This window comes from Cyprinodon variegatus, unplaced genomic scaffold, assembly GCF_000732505.1.
Source record: "Cyprinodon variegatus isolate N-32 unplaced genomic scaffold, C_variegatus-1.0 Scaffold222, whole genome shotgun sequence".
Classification (NCBI taxonomy): Eukaryota; Metazoa; Chordata; class Actinopteri; order Cyprinodontiformes; family Cyprinodontidae; genus Cyprinodon; species Cyprinodon variegatus.
The window spans coordinates 439040-465870 of NW_015150675.1; the positions used below are offsets into that span (position 1 = coordinate 439040).

The following is a 26831-nucleotide window of genomic DNA, read 5'->3' on the forward strand; positions in this document are numbered from 1 at the left end:
GCTGATTTAATTTGTGCTTTATAAGGTGTTTCTAAATTGTTTTTGGTAATTTTAAGCAATCAGTGTCCTTCTGTGATTTGGTCCCCCATTCACTATGCATATTTAAAAAAAATTACCATGGCAGTTTCATTTAGAGTTCCACGCTGCCCAGTGGAAAAGTGGGTAGCACTGCTGCCTTGCAGCAAGAAGTGTCTGGGTTCGATTGCCGGCCCGGGGTCCTTTTTGCATGTAGTTTGCATGTTCTCCCTGAGCATGCATAGGGGTACTCCGGCTTCCTCCCACAGTCCAAAAACAGGACTGTTAGGTTAATTGGCTTCTCTAAATTCTCCTTAGGTTTGAGAATGGTTGTTTGTCTTATGGTTGTCCTGCGATGGACTGGCGACCTGTTCAGGGTGTACCCCACCTCTTGCCTGTAGACAGCTGGAGATTGGCACCAGCACCCCTCGCGACCTCGCTTGGGATAAGCAGGACAGAAAATAAATGGAAGTTTTTTAAGTGCCTGAAAGGTACAGTCACATTATACATCTTTATCAAAAAGACCAAAATGCAGTTGGTTGTGATTAAATAAGGCAATATACTCCAAGAGTCTGTCCTGATTGCCCTTTTTGAGCTTAAATAGAACTCCAGCATCGGGTGCGAAGGGCTGACATGAAGAGATGTGGCGCCATCTAGCTACAGTACCGTTGAATACCAGAAAGCCAGATAGGGGTCATTGATAGAGCTACTAAAAAAGTGCTGACTGAGCCCAGCGAAAACTAACAGCTCACGGGAAAGGGTTAAGAAGCATTGCTAACGCCAGTAGCACCATTTATTTTTGTATCGCTCTGAACCTTCCACATCAATGCCTTTTTGCACCATGTCTCTCCCACACTGTGTACATTTGATCACTGCTGCACTTTATGAGTAGAAATGTTTTTTTTCACTGCTAAGCTGCTGCTGATTCACTGTTGGAAAAGCTAAACAAACGAAATTTAGTTTTGGGTATAATCTGTGTATACAAAATGACGACAAAGTTTATCTAAGTCTATGTACTTCACAGCCACATCAGAATGCTTCCTGAGCTTTAATGTACTCCAACGGTCAGGCTATTTTTCAGCACAAGTCATTTTATCCCTCTTGGAATCAAAGATTTTCTTGCACCTTTTTACACTTAATCTTGCACTTTTCATTTTTTTCACAACTATGCTGGGAGGTCTGCACTCGCTTACCTCCATTGTTTCATCTTGTTACCCAATTATATGTAGGCGCAACAACGTAATTCGATCACATGATATTGTTATGGTAAATGTAAACAGAAAGACTTTACTGTATTTACCAACAAATTAAGCAAATGCAAAGAGACAAAAATAACAAATATTACACCAGCAGGATTCTGTAGTTTCTCATAAGAATATATGCAACCAGATTAAGCCACTGGTGCATAAGTACCAAACAAATGTTGTGACTATGCACTATTTGACTATGTATGCACCTTTTTCACGTGAGATCAAAAAATCTGCAACCAAAAAGAACTTTCTATAATATTGGCATTTGTTTTAAAATAATGGTAACATTTTTCATCTGTAATATTTTCATAGCAATCCTTTTCTAATGACCCCTGGGTCCCAAAATGGGGAGTCTGCTATGGTTTAAAATGTGAAGAACTATTGAAAATATATAAAAGTTTTTCTAAATACTAAGCAAAAACTCCTCAACCATCTCATTTCACCTGATATCTGTGCAGAAGTGGAAGTCGAAGCCCTGTGGTCAGAAGTCAGTGCAGTGACCACAGGGACCATGATGTGTAATTACAGTGTGACCCCTGGCTGCCCCTTCTCAGTCTCTCCACCTCCTCTTAGTGCACGCCACCTCCACTCACATACACCTCGTTAGCAGCAAAGCTACGCTAACCCCACCCATGTTGCCGGCGGGGGTGAGGGAGGGTTTGTTAGAGCCACTGGGTGTGCTGGATGAGAGACCGGACAACAGTTTCCTCTGTCTCTGTAAACTCCTACTGCTGTGCATCAACACTGCATCTTAAATATTTGCTCTGTAGTAATGTTTTAATTAGTCTTTTTATCATATTTTAGAAAATTATTATTGATAAATCTCATTAGAGAGAAAATTAAACCAAAAAGTTGTTTGTTTTTTGTGCTTTGTGATGGAAGAATGAAATATGATGGAAAAGTGAAGGAATTTCACCTGAAGGCCCCAGTGGGAGTCTCCTTTCACTCTCACTTTCTGTGTGTGTGGGTGGGTGTGTGTGTATGTGTGGCCATGTCTTTAATACCTGGTGGGGACAATTTCCTAGGAATATGCTACATTTTGGGGACTCATAGGTACTTGTGGGGACCAACAACTAGTCCCCATAAGGAAAGTTTCTCTTCTTGGGGTCGGGGTTAGGTTTAGGACTAAGGTGTGACTTGAGTTTAGGTCAGGTTTAGGGATAGATCTGTGTCAGTAATGGTTAGGGTTACGGCAAGGGTCACGGTTAGGCCATATAAATTAGTGGGAAATGAATGGAAGTCAATGGAAGGTCCCCACAAGGATATTGTGACACAACGGTGTGTGTGTGTGTGTGTGTGGATTTCGGAGATCTTATTCTGTTGCTCTTCTTCTCTTTTTGACAAAATGTTGATCTCTCTGTTAGGAAATCAATGTCTTCCCCCTCCTCCTCCTCCTCTTCCTCCCCATCTCTCTCCTTCCAGCTATGGATCCCCCACCATGCTTCTGGATCCTACCCAGGTTCAAGCTGTTCATCATCTGCTTTCCTCACACACAAACAGACTCTCACGTTTCTATTTCTATGCAGAATTAGGGTTTTTTTATTGACAGGCTTAAGCATTACCAGCAGATTTCTAGCCTGAACCTAAACTAAATCGACCTTTAAGCCTATTCCCTATTCTCAAAATGGGCTCTGCTGCATTAAAGGGCCAGATTTGGGTCTTTATAAGGTATTTTGGTATTCAGAAGGTGAGTTAGTGTACCAGAAAAGTGAACAAACACAAACACTTCATGCTTAGGTTCCTGCGTTGCAGCTCCCCCCCCCCTCTTTCTTAGCCTTATAAATCTGTTTGCTGAGCAAACATGCAGTCAGAGAAAGTTTGCCAAATATAAATTCAGGGCTCAGTATCTGTGGAGGGAATTTTGGTCTATTATTGTTGCAACAATAAGACAAAAAAACATTTTGTATATTTGAATTTGGAAAAAAACCAAATGCTGTCTAGAGATTAAACTTTAAAAAACATTTATTTTCATTAATAAAGGTTTCGGCATAACTTCTATGTAACTTCATAACATAGAGTTCATATTGTTCTTTTTTTTCCTTCAAATTCAGTTTTTCATATTGAGTTTTATGAATTGTATTCTTTTTCAGATTGAGTTGTACAAATTACACTGTTTTCACTTCTGGGGGCGGGATTTCCTCTTGAGTGATTAGAAGATGGATTTCTATTGGTCTGTAAGCAAAAACTTTTTTATTGATTAAAGTGCGCATCTAGAGCAATGGTTTGGTTCGACATGAAGAAACTGTGATTTGTACAATGCAATTTCAAAAGAATAATTTATTTTAAAAAAAAAATGTAAGAAAATGTCAACAAAAAATGTAAAAGAAAATTCAAATTAGAAAAAATAAATTCGTAACAATTATCAAAACTGATTTTTGTGAAAACAGCAAAATTCTTTGTTTTTAATAAAGTTTTTCTCAAGTTTTATTTTTTGATTGCATGTTTTAAAATTTCGATTCACAAAATATGTTCTTTCTTTGCAACAATAATGTAACAAAATTCACTCCATATAGATGAAAGCATCAAAACAAGGAATAAAAATATGTTTATATAATGACTATTTGCAGCCTTCAGATTTTAAGCCTTATTGTTTGTAAGCTGGAATTTTCCAGAAATCATTTTATTCATAGCTCACATGCTTCATTTGTCCCATAGAGATTTCAAAGCCCAAGTTTATGCCAATTGTAGCCATAAGTAGATATGATGCACTTGCAAAAGTTGATCCCATCCATAAAACAGCTGAACAAATAGACTGCATAGTTTTCAACACTAAAAACTGCGACTTTACAGTGATGATGTCATCCGATAACGCTTCTGTCGCTGATCTCCTTCCTCATGGAATCAGAAACCCTCAACCTTCAACCTAAAGACACGGCTTCTGTTCCCAGCTGCCCGGCAGACGGTGCCTGTCAAGCTTTACTCTGACAGGACCTCTGCAGTGTCCTTGTATGCTTCTCTGCTCCCCCTAAGTCTGCTCAAACATGTGTGTGTTTGCGTGTTTGGCCACCGAGCAGCAAGGGAAGGTAAATTGCTGTGATTATGTGGCAGTAATTGAACAGGGATGGTGTGTTTAATTGAGTTGTTGTTTCCTGATGTTTCTCTGTAGTAGCAGGAGGCACCATGCTGACAGGGGCCTCGTCTCGTCTCGCTAAGATGAAAGTTGTTTTTCTTTTTTTCTTTTTTCTTGTTCTTCTTTATTCCTACAGGAAAGGCTTTGTGTGTGTCTGCTTTGGCTTTATAGTGTTCATTTGGCTTGGGGATGAGTGTGTTGGAAGTTGGGAATGTTGACGACCGTCTCAGCAGGTAGAAGAAAGCAATGATTCTAGGAGCTCATATAAGGTATAAACATACTGGTGTTCAAAAGGATTGGAGGTATAAATTATTGGGTTACCTATAAGCATGTGTGTGTTCATGTAGCTGGATCTGAGCTCCTTCCTGGGCTCTGCAGCCCAAATCAAGTGGTACCTAACAGCAGGTTCACCATTTTTCCCCACCTACATCTTTAAATTCCTTTCCCATTCTCTCCTTGTAGACGTCCTCCAATCTCCTACTCGTCCTAGCTTCCAAAGAGTGTCTCTTTCTCTCTGCTGAGGTGTGATTACTTTCCTCCTCTGAGCACCAATGATCAGAGGGTTCAGTGTGTGTGTGAGCGTGTGTGTTTGGTTGGTGATCTGAGCAGCCTGGTGCTGGGTATTGTGTGGTGCAATTCATGGACGATGTCTCCAGATGAATGCCTCCATTCACAATTACAGCTTCTCCATTAGCTGCAGCCCTGGCTGCCTTGTTGTTGTCTTTTCTTCATCTCTGCTAGGGGAAAAAAAGCAATTAAAACAGGACAAAAACAAGATGGAAGAACACAAGAAGAGTACCTGCAAAAAGAGGGAAAGAAAAGGGAACATGAAGGCTCCCTGGCTGCGTCTGCAGCGGAGGGGATTCTCACTGCACTGGGTTATTCCTAGGAACTTTTCCTAAGTGTTTTGCATAACTAAAAACTGCTTAATGATTTATTCTGGTTGTTTTTTTTACTAATTTCAAAAGCAAGTTTTGTTTTTGTTTGTTTTTTGCCCAGATTTGCTCATTAAAGTTTAAACTGATGCGGATTTACTGCCTTATGTTCCTAGGCTTGGTGACAAAGCTGAAACTCTATTCAACTACGATATAAACGTGTTATATGCAAACTAAGTAAACACAACAGCTAAAATAAAATGCTTAGTAATTTTCTATTCTAAGAAACAAATGCAACTTTTAAGCATAGGCTAAGCTACTGTAAGCAAAGCTTATATTCCACACAATAAATAAAGAAATAAAGACGACAAATTTAAAAAAAGAGAACTAAAATTATAACCCAGATCCAACTTATGTTGTTACTTTAAGGAAAGCTTAATTATGAAACTATCCAACACATCTTCTTACCCCAGTTGGCCTCAGCAGATGGCCCCTCACACTGAGCCTGGTTCTGCTGGAGGTTTCTTCCTGTTAAAAGGGAGTTTTTCCTCTCCACTGTCGCTTCAAGCATGCTTAGTGAGGGATTGCCTTCAATTCAATGAGTCGATGCAATCAACAGGTTTTCATTAGATAGAAAACTTTTAATTAATCTGACTGTTTGATCTGGTGAAGTGTAAAGTGTCTTGAGATGACATTTGTTGTGAATTGGCGCTATAGAAATAAACTGAATTGAATTGAATCTTCTCCCATGGTTGAGCACAGGGATTTTCTTTTTACAAGCTTGTAAGTAAAATGTTAATATGAAGGCTGTAAGATGCCTTCATGTAGGTATTTATAGGACATAAAAGTAGGAAGGTTGCTAGGAGAGTAGACCGCCCATGATTTAAGGGATAATAAAGAAACTTTACATATTCTCATTTATCTTTTCTACATAGGAAACTATTTTAAACAAAACCTTTAGTGACATTTAAGTTAAAACGCAGGTTTTGATTCTTTAGGCCACATGTAAGGTATTTTCCAGAGCAAAAGCATCACAGTTATAAACAATCTTTATTCTCACTTGTTAAAGGAAATCCTGCAGAATGCAAAGACTGAATAGGAATAACGAGGTAATATTAATTTTAAATCTTTCAGAAATTTACTCTTTTTTTGACTAAATATGCTAAATCTAACTTCAGCTTCTTAGTGAACTGTTAAATGTTGGAAATAGCCACTGAAACTTAACTTTTATGATAGAACCAGGCTGGCCCATTTCATTACCCTGCTAAATGATGGTTCTAAAAATAATAACAGAGAGTTATTACTTATATGGGACATGAAAAATACCAAATCCTGATTAATATTGCTGAATAAAGATGTTAAACATATTGTGGAGGATTTTCGTGAATTTCCAAAGACCCGCCCTTTCCACTTAAAAAAAAAAAGCACATGCACAACCCTGTACCCGCTCCTGAGAGGGATCGCTTATCAAACGCATGCAAGAGAATTCACAAGGCCCCCTCTCCTCGTGCACCCTCTGTTTAAAAGTTGCTGTTATGCTTACTTTCCAAAAGAAGATTTGCTATTTTTCCACTATGTCAGACTGACCACCTGTAAGTGAAAATGCGGACGAGCATGTAGCCTTATGTAAACATATCGCCAGAATGATTGACAATGAGGAGGACCACTTATTTAGATGATCCATCCGGAAAAACAAAATCCTCCACTACACCTTTAATCTTATAGCTGCCTGACCTTGTCGTGAAAGACAGCGAGCAGAGGCCCAACCTGACCACTGAATGAGATGTTGAGTATATTGTAAAGGAGTAACCAATCCATTATGAGGCTGACTCCTGGACTAACTGTTCACAATTTTATGGAAAGCCACTTTAGAATGGTTTGATTATTAAATGTTTGTTTTTGCGACTTAAAAATTGCCCAATGCTGCACAGAAAACAACAAAACCTTGATTTATTTTCCGTAAGTTATGAGGTCGAAACCCTCTACTTTAAGCTTTTAGTTACTTATTTATAATTTATTTTAAAAACCGTATTTTGTTTTTCTGTACATTTTAACAGCTTTGATTTGAATTGTTATTTTCATATTATACTGAAATCAAAGCTGCAGCATTAATAAAACTGTAAGATACACTGTAATAATAAGGTACATTGTAGGCGCCTCCAAAGTCTTCAGCCTTATTCCAACAGCAACGCTTGCTTTAACCCTCTATAGTGCTTTAAACAGTATTCTTACACCTTGAACTTTAGTAGGTTTTATTCCGGTTTTCTATGGCATTTTATCTGTTAGAGGAACAAAAACGATATCGAAATCTAAGTAAAAAGAAAATATGGATTTTTTAAAGCATGAGGAATGAAAAGTGCGGTATGCAGGTTTATTCATTTTTTTACTCTATGTTTCTTTGAAAACCTCAAAGGTTAAAAGAGCTGAGGGTCTTTATAAAATCCAAAACATGGAAAATTTCAGAGCTTTGTTCAACCATCATTTAAAAGAGAAATAATATGGCTAACCTACAGATATGTCTGCCCACCTTAGGTGACAAACTGGGTTAGAGGAAGATAATTTAGATAAATGACACCAGAACAAGATATTAATAGCACTAGCGGGAAGAAGATCAACAAAGTAGAAAGAAGCTGTGAACAGAACATAAGATCACCTTTCAGCAGGACAACCACCAAACACTCACAGCTTCTACTAAAAACAACTGGTTTCATTAAAGCATACTTTTTGTTCGTCAGTGTAGTATCATAAGCCAGGATATTAATTTTGAACATTGTTGAAAGTAAATATTCTCCCTGTCTCCCATGGGTCTGTCCCAGGCTACATTTGGGAAAACTCCTGTATTCTCACTGCATGCCAGGGAATTTCACTCCTTATACTGTTCAGAGTGAAGCCGACCTGCAGGCTACTTTCTAGAACCGGATTACTGCAAATCACACTGTCTTCAACATTTATATCAAGTCTTCAGGAGTAACTTTGAGCCAACAGGCCGAGAAACTGATGAACCTCCAAGCTAGGATATCAAGGCACCAGCAGCCCTAAGCATCGCTATAAACTCCTCATCTACGGAGGAAGCGAGTGTGCCAAGATACAGGGTTTTTTGATGTTTTTTATGTTTACTGGCTACGGACAGTTTAGCGGTGCAGTGGGTAGCACTGCTGCCTTGCAGCAAGAAAGTTCCAGGTTCAAATCCCAGCCTGGGGTCTTTCTGCATGGAGTTTGCATGTTCTGCCTGTGCATGCGTGGGTTCCCTTCCTTCCATAATCCGAAAACATCACTATTAGGTTAATTGGGTTCTCTAAATTCTCACCTTAGGTGTGAGTGTGTGCATGAATGGTTGTTTGTCTCTGTGTTGCCCTGTGATGGACTGTCAACCTGTCCAGAGTGGACCCCGCCTATCGCCCATTGACAGCTGGAGATAGGCACCAGAACCCATCGTGACCCCAGCAGGGATAAAATGGATGGATGAGTTTACTGTGTTTTATATATATATTGGTTATAGTTTTTGATATTTTCAATGTTTTTGATATTTTCAGTATTTTTCTTCTTTGTGTACATGTTAGATATTATATTTTGTTGAGTTTAACTAGATTAGATTAGATTAGATGAGCTTTATTAATCTCACAGCGGAGAAATTCACTGGTCACATATTGGCATAATAATTAAAGAAGGTGTAAACAAGGAGGAAAAGGTGCATTAAGAATAAACAACATATATACAGTATATCAAGATAAATAAGGGTTAAGGTGCAAGTGTACATGTATCACACACAATGAAAAACAAAATAAAAATAAGAAATAAAAGAATAGAAAATACAAGGGAGTAGCACAGAGATTTGAGGTGACATATGTACGATCCGGATGGCTCATATACAGGTGGATTGACTTTTACATTAAAGTGTAGTAGGTAAGGAACAACGGTGAGGTAGAGGTATGACTATTATATTCACATATATTGCACAGTCAGCATATTGCACAGAATATTGCACAAAACAAAAAAGGAGTTATATTTACAGGAGTTAGCTTAGCTAAGAGTTTTTAACTGAAATATATTTGACCTCTAGTTGAATGTATTTTCTTAACAAATTTTACATTAAGGTTGTTAATTTATTCCATATGTGTGCAGCGTTAATTGTTTGACCATGATTTGAGCTCGAATCACGCATTAATCTGTTGTCCTAACACACACCCAGTTTTGTGTGTAATCACAGAACAACACATAACAGTCTTAAATTTGTTACAATAAATAATAACTACAAATCATGTCAGTTATGAATTGCATAACGTCGGTTACATAAAATCCCAATGCATAAAACATACAGGTGTAGGTGTAACAATAATACAAATTAATTTAATGAATAAGGAGAAAGTTTTAAGGGATATCAACACTGTATTAGAAAGTTAGAGGGAACTCATTTACATGTGGCGTTTAAGGGCAGCTGCATTTACACAGAGGACAAAACTCTAAATGCAGCATGAACTGTTGAGCGTTCTCTATCTTTGCTTTTTTTGTGTTTCAGAGGGGCCCCTGGACAGCATTGTGTCCATGGGGGGGCATCACCCCATCCCTCATGGAGGGCTGTACAAGAGGGACGGTTTCCCTCCTCTGGATCTGCTTCAGTGGGTCTACCAAATGGAGAGAAACAGGAAAGTGAGAGCAGGCGACATCGCGTTGCCAGCCAAGCACAAGGTACAGTACTGTACACAGAGGTAAAAATGCACATCACACACACACACACACACAGGATGATTTACTGTTCCAATAAATCACTGGGACCGCCTAATTTCCTATGGATTTCAATTTCCCCCTGGACATATCTGCATTGATCAACTTCAGGTGTAAGGATGTGCCAGGCGTCGCTCACAGTGACACTGAAGAATGGCTCACAGATCTCTGCTATATATGGGTGTGTGTGTGTTTTTCGTGCAGGGGTATAACTGTGGGATTTGTGCACATGCAGCGTTGCAGTTCAGCTCTGTCGTCACCGGTGGAGCATGAGGAGACAAATCCTTGAGTCTGAGTAATAGGATCTGGAAATGTCAGAATCATACAGACAGAGATAGGGGATCAGACAGTCGCATCGAGGCTCGAGAGATACCGTCATTGTGATCAGATCAGCTTCTAGGTCTGATTAGGAGGAACAATTAAACCTCATTCAGCAACTATTGTTCCCCCAAAGAGGAGCGCTATGAAACACTTTGCAGCCAATCATCTCTCACATCACTGTTACGACTCAGATGTATAATCACCCTCTGTCTTCGTCTTCATTATAAAACACATTGTAGCACTGATAAAAGTTTGGCCTTGGATGAAAAGTGTGTGTGTGTATTTGTGGGTGTTTCCGGCTGACACGTCCTTGCAGAGGTGCACGCTCCCCAGGCCTGTAGATGAGTTTTGAGCCGGTGTGAGAAGGCAGCGACGAGGTCTGACAACGTCTTTACCCCAAGTTCCTCCCCTAGAGGCAGATCTGAATGGATTGCAGGAGCAAGGAGGAGAAATAAATTGGAGAAAAGGATAAATCAATGCTTGGCGGAGAGGCAAACAGACCTTTCCAACCCCCAGTCCACACACACACACACACACGTTCCACAGCGTGCCTTTTTTTCCCTGGGCTGTATTGGATTGGTATGCAGAGCCGAGGAGAGAGACACTCAGAAAAAGACTTGGCCTACAAATGATGTCCTTTGTTTGATCCATTATGTTGGGGGTTGTTGGTGGACTGGTTGTGGTGGTGTGTGGGTGTGGGGTGGGGGGTGGGGGTCCCATCGAGATGGTGGAAGAGCTGGGAAGCAAACATATCTGAATGGGAGCATATCCCTTTTCCTGACAGCATCTCAGCTGTGAGAGGAAAAAAGATGGCCGCTTTCTGTTGACGGGTTGCGGAGCAAAGGGGGGTTTGTTTTTATCCCACACCGAAGATTTTTTTTTTAAAGGTAACATTAAAGCATTTAATCATGGTAATTGCATATGATTTGTCTTTGCTTGACAGTGATATTTTAACTCACTAATACTGCTGCTATGAACTGGGAACTAAGCTCAATAAACAGCTTTGGTTGATCTTTTTCTGGAGCAACTATTAAGCAGGTGTCAGAGTATAGAAGCAGACCCTAATTTTTTTTATTTTTTTTTTCTAAAAGAGACGATTACAGAAACTAATTTATTGCTAATAAGCCAATCATTATCCATTATCAAATTAATGAAGTTGTTCCAGACCCTTACCTGTACAACAAAAATAAATAAATCAAAAGCTGATATAAAGGATTAAAAAAAAGAGAGTTACTGGGTTTAGGAATTTTATGAATAGATAGATTGCAGTTAAAGGTATTGTGGAGGATTTTTGCAAGTTTTTGAAAACACCTGCCTTCTCCACTTTAAAAAAAAAATGCACATGCACAACCCTGTACCCACTCCCGAAAGGGATCGTCTAGTAAACGCGTGCGAGAGCATGCATGAGCCTATTGCTCTGTGCACGCTCTGTTTAAAAGTTGCTGTCTGCATGGCTCATACAAGCTTACTTTCCAAAAGAAGATTTGTAATTTTTCCACTATGTTAGTCACCACTGCTAAGTGAAAATGGGGACGAGCATGTAGGCAGCCTTATGCAAACATATCAACAGAATGATTGACAATAAGGAGGACCACTTATTTAGATGATCCACCCGGAAAAAGAACATCCTTCATAATATCTTTTAATATAGACCCACCAATTAGGATTATCTTTAGTTACCTTAAAAATACATGTATTTAAACTGTTTGTGATCAATATTTATAATCTATACTCCAGAAATAACTTAGACCAAAAAATGTAGACCTGAGCAGTGTTAGTATAATGGTCATATTGAAAAAAAAGCAGCTTGCATAGAAATAGTGGGAATATTTTTTTTTGTATACATATTATTGTGGCATAGAAAATTCTTTAAAAAACCCTTTTTGTTGTTTTAATGTATAAATCTAATCTTAAATCTCCTTTCAGTTGTAGCAAAAAGGATAAAGAACAGCAATAAATCTATAAAGCATCAGTCTATTTGTAAAATACACATAGTGAATTAAGTTTCTGAAATAAATGAGCTATTTAGTAATATTTAAATGTGTTAAATATGAGTATTTGCTGCTTCGACGATCAACCATTTAGCTGCTGTTTCAGTTCATTCAAAGAAACAGGATGCTCTCTGGGTCTCTTGATGGTTGCTTCCAGTAGAGCAGCACCATCAACACATGCGGTATACTGGTATAGTTGCTTCATTCAAGAAAAGATAAAGCATCATCAGCGTAGAGTGTTCTTTATATTTTATTCTAACTACCAACTATTATGAGTGATCATGTAAAACAATCTGGCAGAACTAGTTGCAAATCCCTCTCGCTTGCTTCTTAAATATAGATCTAATGGTATGAGGCCCCCCGCTGAGGTTGCCAGACCAGTTTCACTCTCAAAACAGACTTTTAAAATGCAATCAAATCTCAACTTCAACCTCCCTCTAATTATTTATGCAGCTAATTTTTTTCCTCCTTCACTGCTCACTCTGCCTGCACTCCAGCACACTGTCTCTATCTCTCATTTTTCTGAGACATGCACCACTCTGAGCTCTTCACCAGCTCCAGCACACCCCGTTTAGATTAGCTTGGGAGTCTCTTTTTTTTTTTTTTCGTTGCCACGTTTCTTTTTATAGTTTGGTCGCTCGTACTGTACTCCCTGCTGTGCTTCTATTTTCATGAATGCTGTGAGAAATAATTGAAAGCGCCGTGTTCGGCGCCGTCTGTTGCACAGCTCCCACTTGCTCATGCCTTGTAAATACTGTATCGCTAAAACCCCCGCTGAAAAGCTGCCAGTTTGGGAATCCTCACAATTTCGGAAACGTCAACGCTCGTTGGAAACTTGAGCCAAGATCATATTGTTGCTGCAGTCTGAGGGCTGCAGCAACTATTGCTCAGCTGCTTTGCCCTTGTCTTTTTTTTTTTTCTCCTGTAAAACCGATTAAAACTAAATTCTTGGAGACTGTCTTCTTCTCTGTATGTTTTCACAAAATCTTCCACCCATGACTTCTATAAACAGGAGGAGAAGCATGTCAGAGGAGTCATGACTGCTGCTGTAAGTGATGGTGTAGCAGATGGAGGCATCAAGGAATTTTTACAGGAACAAATGTTCTGTATGTGCAGAAGAGTTTTACAGAAAATGACCTCTGTTGGCGTTTCCATCAGGTGTGTGGGGGGAGACTGTAAGAGAATAAAACTCCTCACCTTTATCGGTGTGGAAAGCTCTAAGAGCATCACTGCTTTGTCCCAATTCCCACAGTGTCCCGACCTCCTGACCTCTCCTATCTGATCTAATAGAATCAAAGCGCAAAAACTCTTGTATTTATATTCCTTTCAGCTGTATTTAAATTACTTGTTTTAATTCTAAAAAATCTCTTTCTATGAAACCAGACTTTGGGAACTACAAGAGACAGAATGACAAACATGACCTTCATCAAGCACCAGACATCGAGGAAGGCTTTAAAGGTTTGTAAATCAGAGCACTATTTCGTTTTTGGATGAGATGCATGAAAAACACTTTTCAATCAGACAAATATGTGTTTTGTCATGCGAGGCGCACCTGGCAGGAAGCCTGTTTGGCCACCAAATTGTATGTTTTTCCTCATTGCACATATGGTGATCTCTGCAGCTGGAACAGCTACTGAAGCTGGCAGATATGCTGACAGTTATTCTATTAATGAAAATAAATGTTTTTATTCCCTCTAAATACCGGATGTAGTTTTGGCTTTAATGTTTTCGTAGTTGACAGTTGGCAGGAAAATTTAAGTCTTACAGAAAGTCTTCGCTAGATAGAAAATGGTGGTTCTTGCATGAGCAGTACCTTTATTGAACAACTCATGTCTAACCTAGATAAGTAGAGAAAAAATCGATTCTGTCAAATTTGATGTCAAAATGATCTGAAATATAAAAAATATTTAAACGCAAACATCAACTTTATTCAACCTACCAAGAGCCTATTATACAGTTGCTCTGCAGCAGTTGCAGAAAAGCAACATGTTTAAAGAGCTGCATTATTTTAAAAATTGCAATATATCGTTAATGTATCGCGATATATCATATTGGAACACACATATTGTGATACTTTATGTAGTTATCACCAGATAGATAGATAGATAGATAGCTGTAAGAAATAATATATTTCTTAGAAAGCTAAAATTCTTTTTACAGGATTAACATTTTTATTTATTATTACCTTTTTCAGTTTTGTGCAATTTTAATTTTGAGTGTGGATCTATCAGTTGCTTTAATGGGGAGGGTATGTTATCAAGCCCCCTCTGTAAAACTGATATTTCACCTTCAAATATGAAATTCTGTACTACTTTCCACATTTCTTTCCTACAAGGTTTGGTAATAAACATGAAGCTACACTTCCTGCCCAGTAGGTGGCAGTGTATGAAACATACAAACTGTTTTTCGCGGGGTTTGGTGTGAGGGATTGCCTTCGAGTCAATAAGTCCATACAATCAGCTGGTTTTCCTTAGATAGAAAACTGAATTAATCTGACTGCATGATCTGGTTGACCTTTCTCTGTAAAGTGCCTTGAGATGACATGTGTTGTGAATTGGTGCTATATAAATAAACTGAACTGGATTAAGTGTTTCAGTGTTGAACGATGTAGTTAAGGTGAAGTGTTTATAGTTTATATTGGAGCTGTTTAGATAAAGCCCAGACTACCTACAAATACAGATATTTTACTAATCAATTACTAGATATAAACTACAGTAGTGCTTCATAAGGTATTACTTATGCAGGGCATTTTTTCTTCACTGACAAATTATTGTTTCTTCAGTGTTGGTGGCCCCTCTAGCCATTGTGCCCTGGGCAGTCAGCCTTATATCACCCATATCAAAAACTACTATTCTTTTTATGATTGTTATAAATGCGTCAAATAAGTATGTACAAGTTTTTCTCAGATGTTGTCAAGTACAAGCATCCAATAAAAAGAAGATAAGTTCGAAAAACAAATTCATGTTGAAGCAATGTTACTGTAGGACACGGGGAATAAGTATCCAACACACTCACTGAAGGTTTAGGTTTTGGAGAAAGCCTTTTTTATGGTTATGAAATGAACTTCTCTGAACATTTCTGGTGAGATGTTGACCTGTTTCTCTTATGGTGTTCGGTTCTTTGCATGTTTCTTAGTCATTCCCTCATTTTTTTCTCTGAAAGCAGTTTTAGATTTTTTTATTTCTGTTGTTTTTTCTTAAAAGTTTTGAATCATTTCATCTTCAGATTCTTCTAAAGAATGTCCCAGTACATTTCTGTATTCATCCTTCCTTTAGTTATATAAAAATCTGCCAGAACCATTCACTGCAAGACCATTTACCATCATGTCATTCCTGTGCTAATAAGAAACCTTTTAAAAGTCAATCAACTAAAACCAGCTGATATTTATCTGCACCTAGCAGCAGAAATCTGTATAAATACACATCTGACACACACTGCTGTTTTATGTGGCTTTCTACACCTTTTCCTTCATTTGTTTACTTAATCAAAACGGCTATATATTGCATTTATTAAAATTTTTTTGTGTGGGCTACTTAGATATTTACAAAAATCAGCTTTGAAATCCAGATAGATTAAAATAGAAATATATTTACTGAGAAAAACACTGGTGTGTTCAAAACGTCACAATGATTGCCTCTATATTCCACAGCTACAACCAGCAGATGTTCTACAGATGTCCTCCCTAAGACGCAGACCTGTCCCTAAGATGAAGGAGATGGAGCGACAGAGCAGGTCCTTGTCGTCACAAATTGTAAAGGATTTCACCGTGAAGAAGAGGAAACTACTGGATTCTTCTAATCCACTTGGCGAAGCAGAAAAGTAGGAGGGTGATAGCGGTGTGGGGGGTAGCTGAAGACACAACATGACCCGTGGTTAAATAAGGGCTGCTGTTTTCCTTTGTGCAGCAAACCAATTGATCATTAATCGATGTGTGTACTGTATTTCTGCCTCGTGACCGCCCTGTCAGCTGTGATCATGCTTGTGAATGTCTAACCCAAACCCTCTCCCACCTGCCCCAATCCCTCCCCTGCAAAAAGAAAAAAAAAAAACAGCAAATAATTTAAAGAAAAGCTTTCAGTGCTCATCTCAAGCTCCTCAGTTTGCCCCCTGCAAGTTGCAAAGGGTTAGCGAGCGATATGTTTGTCTTTTTCCACTTCAGTGAAGGGTGAATTCAGCTCGCCGCAATAAGAAATGGATTACCCGTTCATTAAGGGGGCTGCGTCACTCCTCATTGAGCTGGACAAATAACAAATTAATTCCTAGCCGCCTAATTTCTCTCTGTTCTCTGCTGAATTTTTCGATAGCGTCGAATTACTGATCACAGCCGCGTGAGCTCCCTCAACTTTTTATCAATTTATTAAATAAAATATGCCACAGTGGGGATCAGGTGAAAAAGGGAAAAATGTCTTCCTGTTTTTTACGACTGCAAGCAAAAAAAAAGGAGAGCTGGAGAAAAAAAAACTGTAAAAGTTATTTTTACTACTATCATAGTATTTTATCAGGACATCTCAATCTCCTTCTATCAGTCAAGTGCAGGTCAGTTGCTCGTGGTGTTTTGTAAAGTAGCGGTGGTGTATTGACAGGCTGGTATTGATGTTTCAATTAGAGCGGCGTTACATAGTGCTGCAGCATGGTAACACGGTGCATCTCCTGCCATCTGCTCTGCCTCCACGTCTGACGAACGAGGCACGTGGGGCTAATCGAGCCGCACATGAGCGATGGCACCACGATATCTGTCTCACACACACAGACACACACACGAACATCCTATGCGCACGTCCTTATGCAGAAAAAATGGTGCTTAGGAAGTGGGGGAGCTCCTCTGCTCTGCTGTTTAAAGAGCACCGCAGAAAAGCTTGGGTTTCCTCCCCTCATCTTGTGCCACAGGAGCAGCCAGCAGGTTATTTCTCTGACATGGATTCGGGCTAAAGCACCAGATGCACGAGATGAAATTCTTCAAAAGCTCCTCTTGATGAAAAGACAAAAAAAGGAAATGGCCTGTGCCAGGTTTCTGTGCGCTGGGACAGCCTGAAATAACACTGTGCATTATGCCTGGCATTACTGCCTGCCAAACCACACGAATCAAAGGCCTCATTGTGTGGATTACCTTGTTAATCTGCTGATGCCATTGAGCAGTATTGCAGGTGTTAATGTGCCAGATTTTTTTTTTTTCCATCTCTCTCTCTCGCTCTCTCTTCTTTTATTGGGGAGGTGTAGCGTCAGGTTTGTAATCTGCTTTAAATGCTTTCTGGGGAATGACACACTGAAACTCTGCCAAGAGATTGCGAAGAGCTCTCTGTTAAAACGGCACAGGGAGGGGACGCGGGGCGCTGAAGCCTGTGGGGACGAGCTGGTGAGCTGCACGCCCCACACCACTTGTTGAAATATAGGGCTGCATGAATAATGAAAGAGGGAGAGGGAAGCGATATTGCTAAAGCAGCCCCACAATGACATCCATCATAGTAATGCCCCATCGCTCTGCTTCTTTTGTCTCATCCTGCACTAACTCCAAGTTGCGTCTCTTTGGAGAAGCGAGCTCGGAGTCGTGCTCTGTATCTGCCTGGGCTGATAGACCAGAAACGGGGGAAGCCAAAAGAGATAGATAAATGCACAGAAAGAGAGAAAAGTGGAGAGAGTGAGACAGAAAGAGAGGTAATCCATGCTTCTTTTCTGCTCCCCGGGGTGGTCTCTTCATCCAGGGCCTCAAAGAGCCACAGAATACACCTCCCTGCTACAATGGAGGGGACCCACAGGGGCTGTTGCTATTTGAGTGTGTATGTGTGCGTAGTGGGGGTGCAGCTTTAAGCAGGCCTTTGAGTGGCCTAATTGCATTGGAATACAGCAGCCTGAGAGCTGATTCAGATCACGACGGGCTGCTGGAGGGGTTAGGGCCCGCACCTCGACAGCCACACTCAGCAAAAGAGCCCCGACACAAAGCGCACAATTAATGCTCTCCCTCTCGTTAACTCTCTCCCCACTTTTTGTCCTTTTCCTACTTTTTATCTCATCCCCCTCCTCTTGCTCGGTCTCCTCCCCAGCTCCATCCATCCCTTCTCCTGACCGAACGGCTCAGTATGTCGTCACTCACCCACCGTATTAATCCTCCCATGCAGCCTGTCAATCTCCCCATCTTTGATGGACTCAACAATTACAGTAAAGATGAAAGGCGTGGGCGGCCGCCTCCCATTATGTAAGACTTTCAACAGGCCAAAGATAAAAATGACTGACTTGCAAGCGGCTAAACTGAAATCAAAACTTTTACCGGCAAATAAAATATCTGGACGTGTGCTGTTTCACACAATCTGCACTGAAAAAGCAGAAACTAAACACATAAAAACTGAAATAAATGGCTTAATTTAAACAACTAAAAACTGAGATGTTTTGTATCCATACCAAGAAAACCAGCTTTTAGAACAGAAACAAGTAATTCTCCCTACATAATATTCTGATAGAGTTTAATAAATATTAATAAACTGCATTTATGTAAGTTCAAAAGAGAAGGATAACGTTTAAAATAAATTTAAATAAAGTTATCATCTTGCTAATTTGGTTTGTTCTTCCCAAAACCACAAAAAATAAGTTTATTTGTAACGGCCAAGGCAAAAATTGTAATATTAACAAAGTTTTCTATCTCATCTTGGAAGTTTTTACAAGCATAACTTGTTAGCAACTTTGTTTTTAGCATTAGCTTCATTGCTAAACAAGACATCAACTCATATTCTTAATTCCTACAGTTATATTACAACTTTTAAAATTTTACTAAGATGATAGAGCTCCAATAAACATTATCACACAAAAACAACAGATAACTGATACAGTATGTGAAGTTAGTTCTAATAAAAATGTTTAAACAGGGTGCTACGTAGCTAATAATGTAGCTAGCAATGCTACATTTTCAACATTGTTGCTGCTACATAGCTAATAATGTAGCTAGCAATGCTACATTTTCAACATTGTTGCTGCTACATAGCTAATAATGTAGCTAGCAATGCTACATTTTCAACGTTGTTGCTTTTACAGATCAATAAGTTACATTTTAATATTCATTTTTATGGTATAACTGTGCCCCATTCCTTCCATTTGAGGAAGTTCAGTGATTTTTGTAATTATTACAGTCGTTAAGAGTTAATATGACTATTTTGATTTATTTTTCTGATTCCAAATCTTAAATTATGAGCATTTACATATTTTTCTTCTACTAATAGTGAGAACTTCCTTTGCATGGAGTTGGGATGTTTTAACATTTTGAAGCGCTTTAATTCTTAAAGTATATTTAATCAAGAAAAAGTTGGACAACTTTTAAAATTGAGGAACGATGGCTCCTCCAACTTGTCCGCCTTGAGACAAGTTAGAGGAGTAGTACAAATCTGCGTAATTTATAACTACTACTTAAAACAGTCTATTTGTGGCCCCGTATTATATATTCAAACTGCCCTCCTCTTCCGTTTTCTGGTCCAAGTGTGTAAAGAAGTCAGTGAATTTTGAAAACATATCACATCTAACCGGCCCCCGCCTTTGATTTCCTTTATTACCCGAGCCGTGTCTTAATAAAATCTAATTATTTCCGCTCGCAGGACGTTTTTTTTTCGGGTGAGAAACTGGCAGAGGGATGTGAGCTGATGTATGGGGGAGACAGTCGCCTAATTAGAGCGTTAGAAATTGAATCTTTACAGCACACGGGTCATATAATTATCCTACTGTTAATTTAACGCTTACATTCCCCACCGTTCACTTCACTCCCTTAAATGCAGTTTGGCAGCAGCTCAGCACCCAGTGCAAGAGAGGAGGCCCCCATCGTTGGCCCTTCCAAGCGACTGAGTAACAGCGGACCCTGCAGTCCAAATAACAAGGCTCGCATCATTTATGCATTGTTAAGCCATGTAATTGAAACGAGCTGTAGTTTGCATATTACACCATTAAAATAATGTGCTTTGCGTTTCTCCCAACACGACTATTTAAGCCTGTGTGGCGATGTGGTAATTCCTCGAATTACAGCCTAATTACCACAATGTTCTTTTGATTTGGCCGATTTCAATGTTACGCCACAATAATGTGGAATATTAGCAGAATGAATGACTGAACCGTGCCCGGAAACTTTTCACAGCATAACTTAAATCCTGGTGGCTGCATGAGCTGTCAGTGCAGCTGGAGTCACATCTATAAAGGATTATTAGTCTATGAAATGAGATCCATTAAAGGCCCAATCACAAATCTTTCATTAAAGAGCTCAGCTTTACATGGAATAGGACCGTTTGTGTGTGTGTTACTCTCTTGATCCTCATTATCCACTTTAAATCACAGAGTGTGCATCTATCACTGATGTAAACATTGTAATGATGTTTGTGCTTGCTATGAAAATGTACTTAATTTACGACAAGCATTAGAATTTTACAACATATTTGCATTTTCTGTCATTTTCTAACCACCATGTACTTTTAAAATAATAATGTCTGTGTATTGAATTACAGCAAACGATAAAGCCTCAAATGTAGTTAGCCTTTTAAAGCCTGATCAAAGAAATAATCTCTGTTTAAATTTGAATTATTTTGATGCAATAAAGAAATCAAAGCAAAAGGTTAAAAGGTTACTTTCTATTTCTCTTTGTTTTGTGTCATAATCAATATAATATGTATATCTGGATTTAAAAGACATTTCAAACACTTAAAATACCACACAATGCTGGAACACCATTTACCACTTTACATCTGATACCTTTAAATAACAATGGAGAAAATTCGTTTTACGGTTAAAGATAATAATAATGTCTTGTTTACGTAATTTTTTGTACCATTAAGATTTGAAACGTTCAAAGCAAAAAGGAAAAGTTTTGGACCTCCTTAATTCAGCATTAAGAGTTTTTAAAAAAAAAAATCCAGTCCAGGCCAAAGAGAGACATTGTTCTCATGCCTTCCTCTGCACATTCCACGTTTGTCCCCCCATGAACTTTTTTGAATAAATGAACATATCTGATTATGATTTGTGAGTGTGAATATTTAATATATAGACCTTTGTATGTTCACTTACCAGTTTGGAATATTTTTGTGAAAGTATTTCTGTGATTGCTTTTTTATTGCCTTTTAATTTTACTGCCGGTTCGACGTTATTAAATAAAATGTTTAATTACAGTTTTAGTCATTTGCATAGTGAGAACGTTATAAATTGGGGATATTGGGAACTGTACGTGCTGATTTATCGCTTTAATTTGTTGCCACTAGGTAATATGTTACATCTGGGGAAGTGAATTGTTGTAGGCCAGACTAACCTACGGTGCTTTTTAATTGCGTCTGTACAGGAAGAGTTCACGCCTTTAAATCTAAATGATGACAACACCCAGAAGTTGTAAAGTGAAGACATGCTTCTGGTTACAAACTATGGCATTTCTTTTTAGTTTCATTCATCTCTGCAGAGTAAGAAGCAGCTCTCAGGACAGGCATAATCTCATCTTTTTCAACTCCTCTAGTCCTTTCTTCCTTTTTGGGGCCGGGGGTTCCTCACTCCTCCCTTCTTTATCCCTGCAAAGGCTTTGTCCCCGCGGCACAGAGACTCTCTAAATAGAGGCCTGTTTAGAGGAGGGGGACAGCAGTGACGTAACTGCTGTTGTTTCATTTGCCTCTCCCTATGGCAACCAGCAGCGGTTGGCCAGGAATGTCCCCTCTCTGGACAAAGTCCTGGTCCCTGAAGCTGACATCGGGTGGAACGACAGCTGGGATGGGACGGAGACTTGCCCTCCGTGCCCTGAACTAGAGGCCTTAGGTCAGACTTAATCCTTCAGTTCACCTCCATCTGTTTTCACCTCAGTGGACATTTAACAACCAGACAAGTCTCTGACACACTGATACCTCTAATACAGTCCTCTAGAAGGCTAAAAAAACTATTTTAATATCTTTTTTTTACTAATTTAATAGTGACACATCTTCATTTGTTTCTTCACATTTTTTTTTAATACAAAAAAAATTACTTAGAAAGTTCAAAGTTCCTTTTTTCCGTCTGTGGATTAGTTTCTGGTTATCAGTATTAACAGTCATAGAGTGATTACAGTCAGAGTAGATGAAAAAAAGCCCTTCCTCCACCTGTTGCTGCACACTACAATCACTAAAAATATGGAAAGCAGTTAAAGGTTAAATAGCATAAATAGCTCTAATATTTTGAATGCATTACTATTTTGTAAAACTCAAAATAAATGTTGCTTTTCTGCTACAGCTAAAAACAAACAAATCAAATTATACTTAAATTTGTTTTAGATTTCGTTATTTTATGTTTGTTTTGTTTTTTTATTTACATTTTATTCAGTCCAATGAGAATCCATGACTGGTTTGCCCCGCCCACCTGCTCCGTGAACTCTGGAATTTGATTGGTTTGTTGCAGTTTGTTTACTCGGAACAGCTGAGCATCTTCACGTGTTCCTAAAAGAACAGTAAGTGGTTTAAAAAGGTTAAAATTCACTGTTAAATTTGACCAAATCTCAAGTTTGCTGTCTGTCAACAAATTAATCATAAAACAATTTATTCTACTTTTGTCATTTAAGACTATTTAACATAAATAATATTAAAAAAAAACATCTGTATACTTCAATCAGACTTTTGCAGACTGATATTCAGTTTTTGTTTTATTTTGACAATTGTGTTGTTATATTTCCCCCTGAAGGTCAAACAAGAGACCATCCGTGTTTGTTTGGTGTATTAGATCCATCAGAAATGAGCAAATATATGTTTATTCAGATTTATAAATAAAAAAGACGCCCCTAACTTGTGTTCATTGATCGAAATTTTAGGGAATTTATTGTTTTGCTGCATAGAGAGGGGATGCATCTCTGAAGTGCGTCTTTTTTTATTTATTTAAACATTTTTGTGTCTTTTGAGGTGTTTTTACTGCAAAACAAGACAAACCTTCAATTTTTATAGTTAACATTACATTTAATCATGATGTGTTTATAACCTGCGTATAACCTTCATATTTTTGCTAGTTTAAATAGTTATTTTAATGTAAAAACGGTGTACTGCAGTAAAGTTTTATAATAAATTAAATAAACAGCATTTTTCTCCAATAAAACTAAATGATTCATAAAACTGCAGAAAATTGCACATTTGTTGCAAATAAATTTGTTTTCTTTAGATCTGATTTTTACAATACACACATAAAGATGAAACATAACTGTGAAACTAATTAGTCTCATTTAGTGCCAATAAAGCAAACATGGCTAACACAATCACATTCCCACCATGTAAACTACGTCTAATTAAGTTTTGCGTAATATAGCCCCAAAAACTAAGCGTCTGCTTTCTGCAGAGGAAACCCTCAGCTGGAAATGGACTACCTGTAGTCTGAGTCTGGATAAAAGATGATTGACAAAGTAAATCAACTGGATCTTACAGCTGCGCTGCTGATCCCGGGGCTCCTTCTCCTCATGCTGCTCTCCGGCTCTCCGCTGCCGTCAAACTCGCACCTCACCAGCAAACAAGGCAGTGTTTGTTGAAGCTCCCGTCTAGCCAATCCGCGCGCCGTTACTCTTGGCAACTGTGTCCATCATTTTTCAGCGCCCAATGAGCGACGGGGGCGGCGCGGAGTCCAGGTGCGCCTCGGCGTCCACTTGGCAGAGCGCCTGGGAGCCGCCTATGGGCAGGAGCGGAGCTGTCAAATGCGAGGTTCCTTTAATAAGAGCGACCAGTCCGGCTCCGGGAGTCATGGCGACCGCAGCGTCTAACCACTACAGCATCCTCACCTCCAGCGCATCCATCGTGCACTCGGAGCCCAGCGTCATGCAGCAAGCCACGGCGTACCGGGACGCGCAGAGCCTGTTGCAGAGCGACTACCCGCTGCAGAGCAACAGCCACACGCTCAGCCACGCGCACCAGTGGATCACGGCGTTGTCCCACGGAGAGGGGACCCCGTGGTCCTCCAGCCCGCTCGGCACCGAGCAGGACATCAAACCCGCGGTGCAGGGCACCCGGGAGGAGATGCACAGCTCCAGCAACAACCTGCAGCACCAGTCGCGGGCGCCCCACCTGGTGCATCAGGCGCACGGGAACCACCACGACGCACGGGCGTGGAGAACCACCACCGCGGCGCACATACCGAGCATGGCGACGACGAACGGCCAGAGCCTTATTTACTCCCAGCCGGGCTTCAGCGTCAACGGGCTGATCCCGGGCAGCGGGCAGGGGATGCACCACCATAACCTCAGAGACAGCCACGAGGACCACCACAGCCCGCACCTCAGCGAGCACGGCCATCCACCGTCCCAGCATCAGCACCAGCACCGGCCGCAGAGTCACCACGAGCACTCGGACGAGGACACGCCGACATCCGACGACCTGGAGCAGTTCGCCAAGCAGTTCAAGCAGCGGAGGATCAAGTTGGGCTTCACGCAGGCGGACGTGGGACTCGCCCTGGGGACCCTGTACGGAAATGTTTTTTCCCAAACAACCATATGCAGGTTTGAGGCCCTGCAGCTCAGCTTCAAAAACATGTGCAAGCTGAAGCCTCTGTTGAACAAGTGGCTGGAGGAGGCGGACTCCACGTCGGGCAGCCCGACCAGCCTGGACAAGATCGCGGCGCAGGGAAGGAAACGGAAAAAACGGACCTCGATCGAAGTGAGCGTAAAGGGAGCTTTGGAGAGCCATTTTTTGAAGTGCCCTAAACCGGCCGCGTCGGAAATAATCACCCTGGCGGACAGTCTTCACCTGGAGAAAGAAGTGGTGAGAGTTTGGTTTTGTAACAGGAGACAGAAGGAGAAACGCATGACGCCTCCCGGAGGAGCGCTGCCGGGCAGCGAGGATATGTACGGGGACACGCCGCCGCACCACGGGGTCCAGACCCCGGTCCAATGAACTCCGCTGGAGCGCTCCTCCAGGACTTATTCACCCTTTTTATTTATCCCCGAGGTTATATATAAATCACTGGACTATGAGACGATCTAGTGAGTGTTTTATGTATAATAGATTGCAGCGAGAACCTCCACGATATCTGCAGTGAATGTGTGAGAGGGGGGGTGGGGGGGCAGTCTGTGCTCTCCGAGAGCGCACCAGCACTGTGAGGCGGCTGTAGCCCCTGATTGTGTATTAAAATTATATTTGACTCTAAACATAATAATAATAAAACAGGGATGGAGAATTTAGATGGAAAAGCCTAGCAGAGTAGTTTCCATTTGACACTTTTTTTCTATCAACTCCAACATCTTTCTTGCTGTGTGCAAAAAAAAGCGGGTTAGTTTGTAGTAGCTTCAAAATGTGCATTGGGGGGTGGGGGGTCACAGAAAGCCGCGTTAATGGAGCAAACTGGGGGCCAGTAAAGGCTGCAGCCCCAGTGGAGACACATCTGTCAGCAACAAAGAGGACAGCTGCCTTTCAACTATTATTATTATTATTATTATTATTATTATTATTATTATTATTATTATTATTATTATTATTATTATTATTATTATTATTATTATTCGTGCTGCGACCTCTGCAATTAGTGGTATAAACACCAAGTGCGCTCGGTTTTTAACAGTCGTCAAACCCAGAGTTCAATAACAGGATCTCTTCCCTCAGAGCGTTTTTTTTTTATTATTATTATTATTTATTTATTTTTATAATTTTTTTTCCTTCAAGATTTTTTTTAAAGCTCCAAGACGACTGATTTAAATATCTGGCACTTTTTCTATAACGACAAAATGGGCTCTATGTCTCTGCAGAAATAAGATGGCAGCATAAACATCCAAATCCACTTAAATATGGTGAAACCTTCTACAAAAAGTCACAATTTAACCCATCTTGTTTTGTTTTTGTTTTTTTTTATAATTTTCCACAGGGGTATTTTTTCTTTTTTTTCCCCTATTAACAGAATGATGACTTTTGCTTAGATCCATAATGAACAGAACCTGCTGATTGGGTTTCAGGATTCCAGCCTACTGCCATATATTCCCTTGTTGTTCTTTTTTTCGTTCCAATTTCCGCTCAGATGCGTTTAATTTGAAGCCATTTTATTGTTATATTTAAATGTTGGTGAAATTAGATTAATTTGAACAATTTCGCGTAAACGGAAAAAAAAAACAGCAAAACGGAAATCCGTTACAGACAGATTATTAAGGCTTAGAAACGCTCAGAAATGTTCCCATTCAATTATAACTTATGCTTTCGGTCAATAATAATGATAATAATAATTATAATTTTAATAGTAATTCGATTATTGTATGAAAATGTTGGAAATATTATTTAAACGTGTTTTTTTAAGTGCAAATACCATATTATTATTATTATAATTATTATTATTATTGCTTTATTGTAGAGGGGAAAAATATAATGATAGAAATTTTATTTTATTTTTTTAGCTTTACGTTGTTTTGTTTCTTGTTTGAGCTTGTAATTTATTACGTAATTCTTTTTTATTTTATGTAGATGACGCAAAAGACGAGATGAATTTCTATAAACGGGACGCAGAGGGCTTTTGTTCTGCAGCGGGAACAGGGACACATTTTTTTTTATTATTTAACTTGCAGATTGACACAAATATGGAAAGTCAAAAGCTCAATACATTATTGGAAAAAAAATTTATCAATCAACCTTTTATTCTAATTTTTTTCTTTTTTCGTGGCTAAAAAAAAACT

General features: G+C 39.5%; 2 protein-coding genes across 2 annotated transcripts in view; both read left to right on the plus strand.

Moving 5' to 3' along the window:
* LOC107088562 (neuroendocrine convertase 2-like) overlaps window positions 1-18686 on the plus strand; it is a 319033-nt gene extending 300347 nt beyond the window's left edge. The window contains exons 19-21 of the mRNA XM_015380822.1: window positions 9727-9896; window positions 13628-13702; window positions 15894-18686. Of these exons, the coding sequence (XP_015236308.1) occupies window positions 9727-9896; window positions 13628-13702; window positions 15894-16067 (419 nt within the window). The 3' untranslated portion in view covers window positions 16068-18686. The remainder of the gene's footprint in view (window positions 1-9726; window positions 9897-13627; window positions 13703-15893) is intronic.
* Window positions 18687-23834: 5148 nt separating this feature from the next.
* pou3f2 (POU class 3 homeobox 2) lies at window positions 23835-26115 on the plus strand. Its single transcript, XM_015380818.1, has one exon. The coding sequence runs from the start codon at window positions 23857-23859 to the stop codon at window positions 25069-25071; it is 1215 nt and encodes a 404-aa protein (XP_015236304.1). The 5' UTR covers window positions 23835-23856; the 3' UTR covers window positions 25072-26115.
* The last annotated feature ends 716 nt before the right edge of the window (window positions 26116-26831 follow it).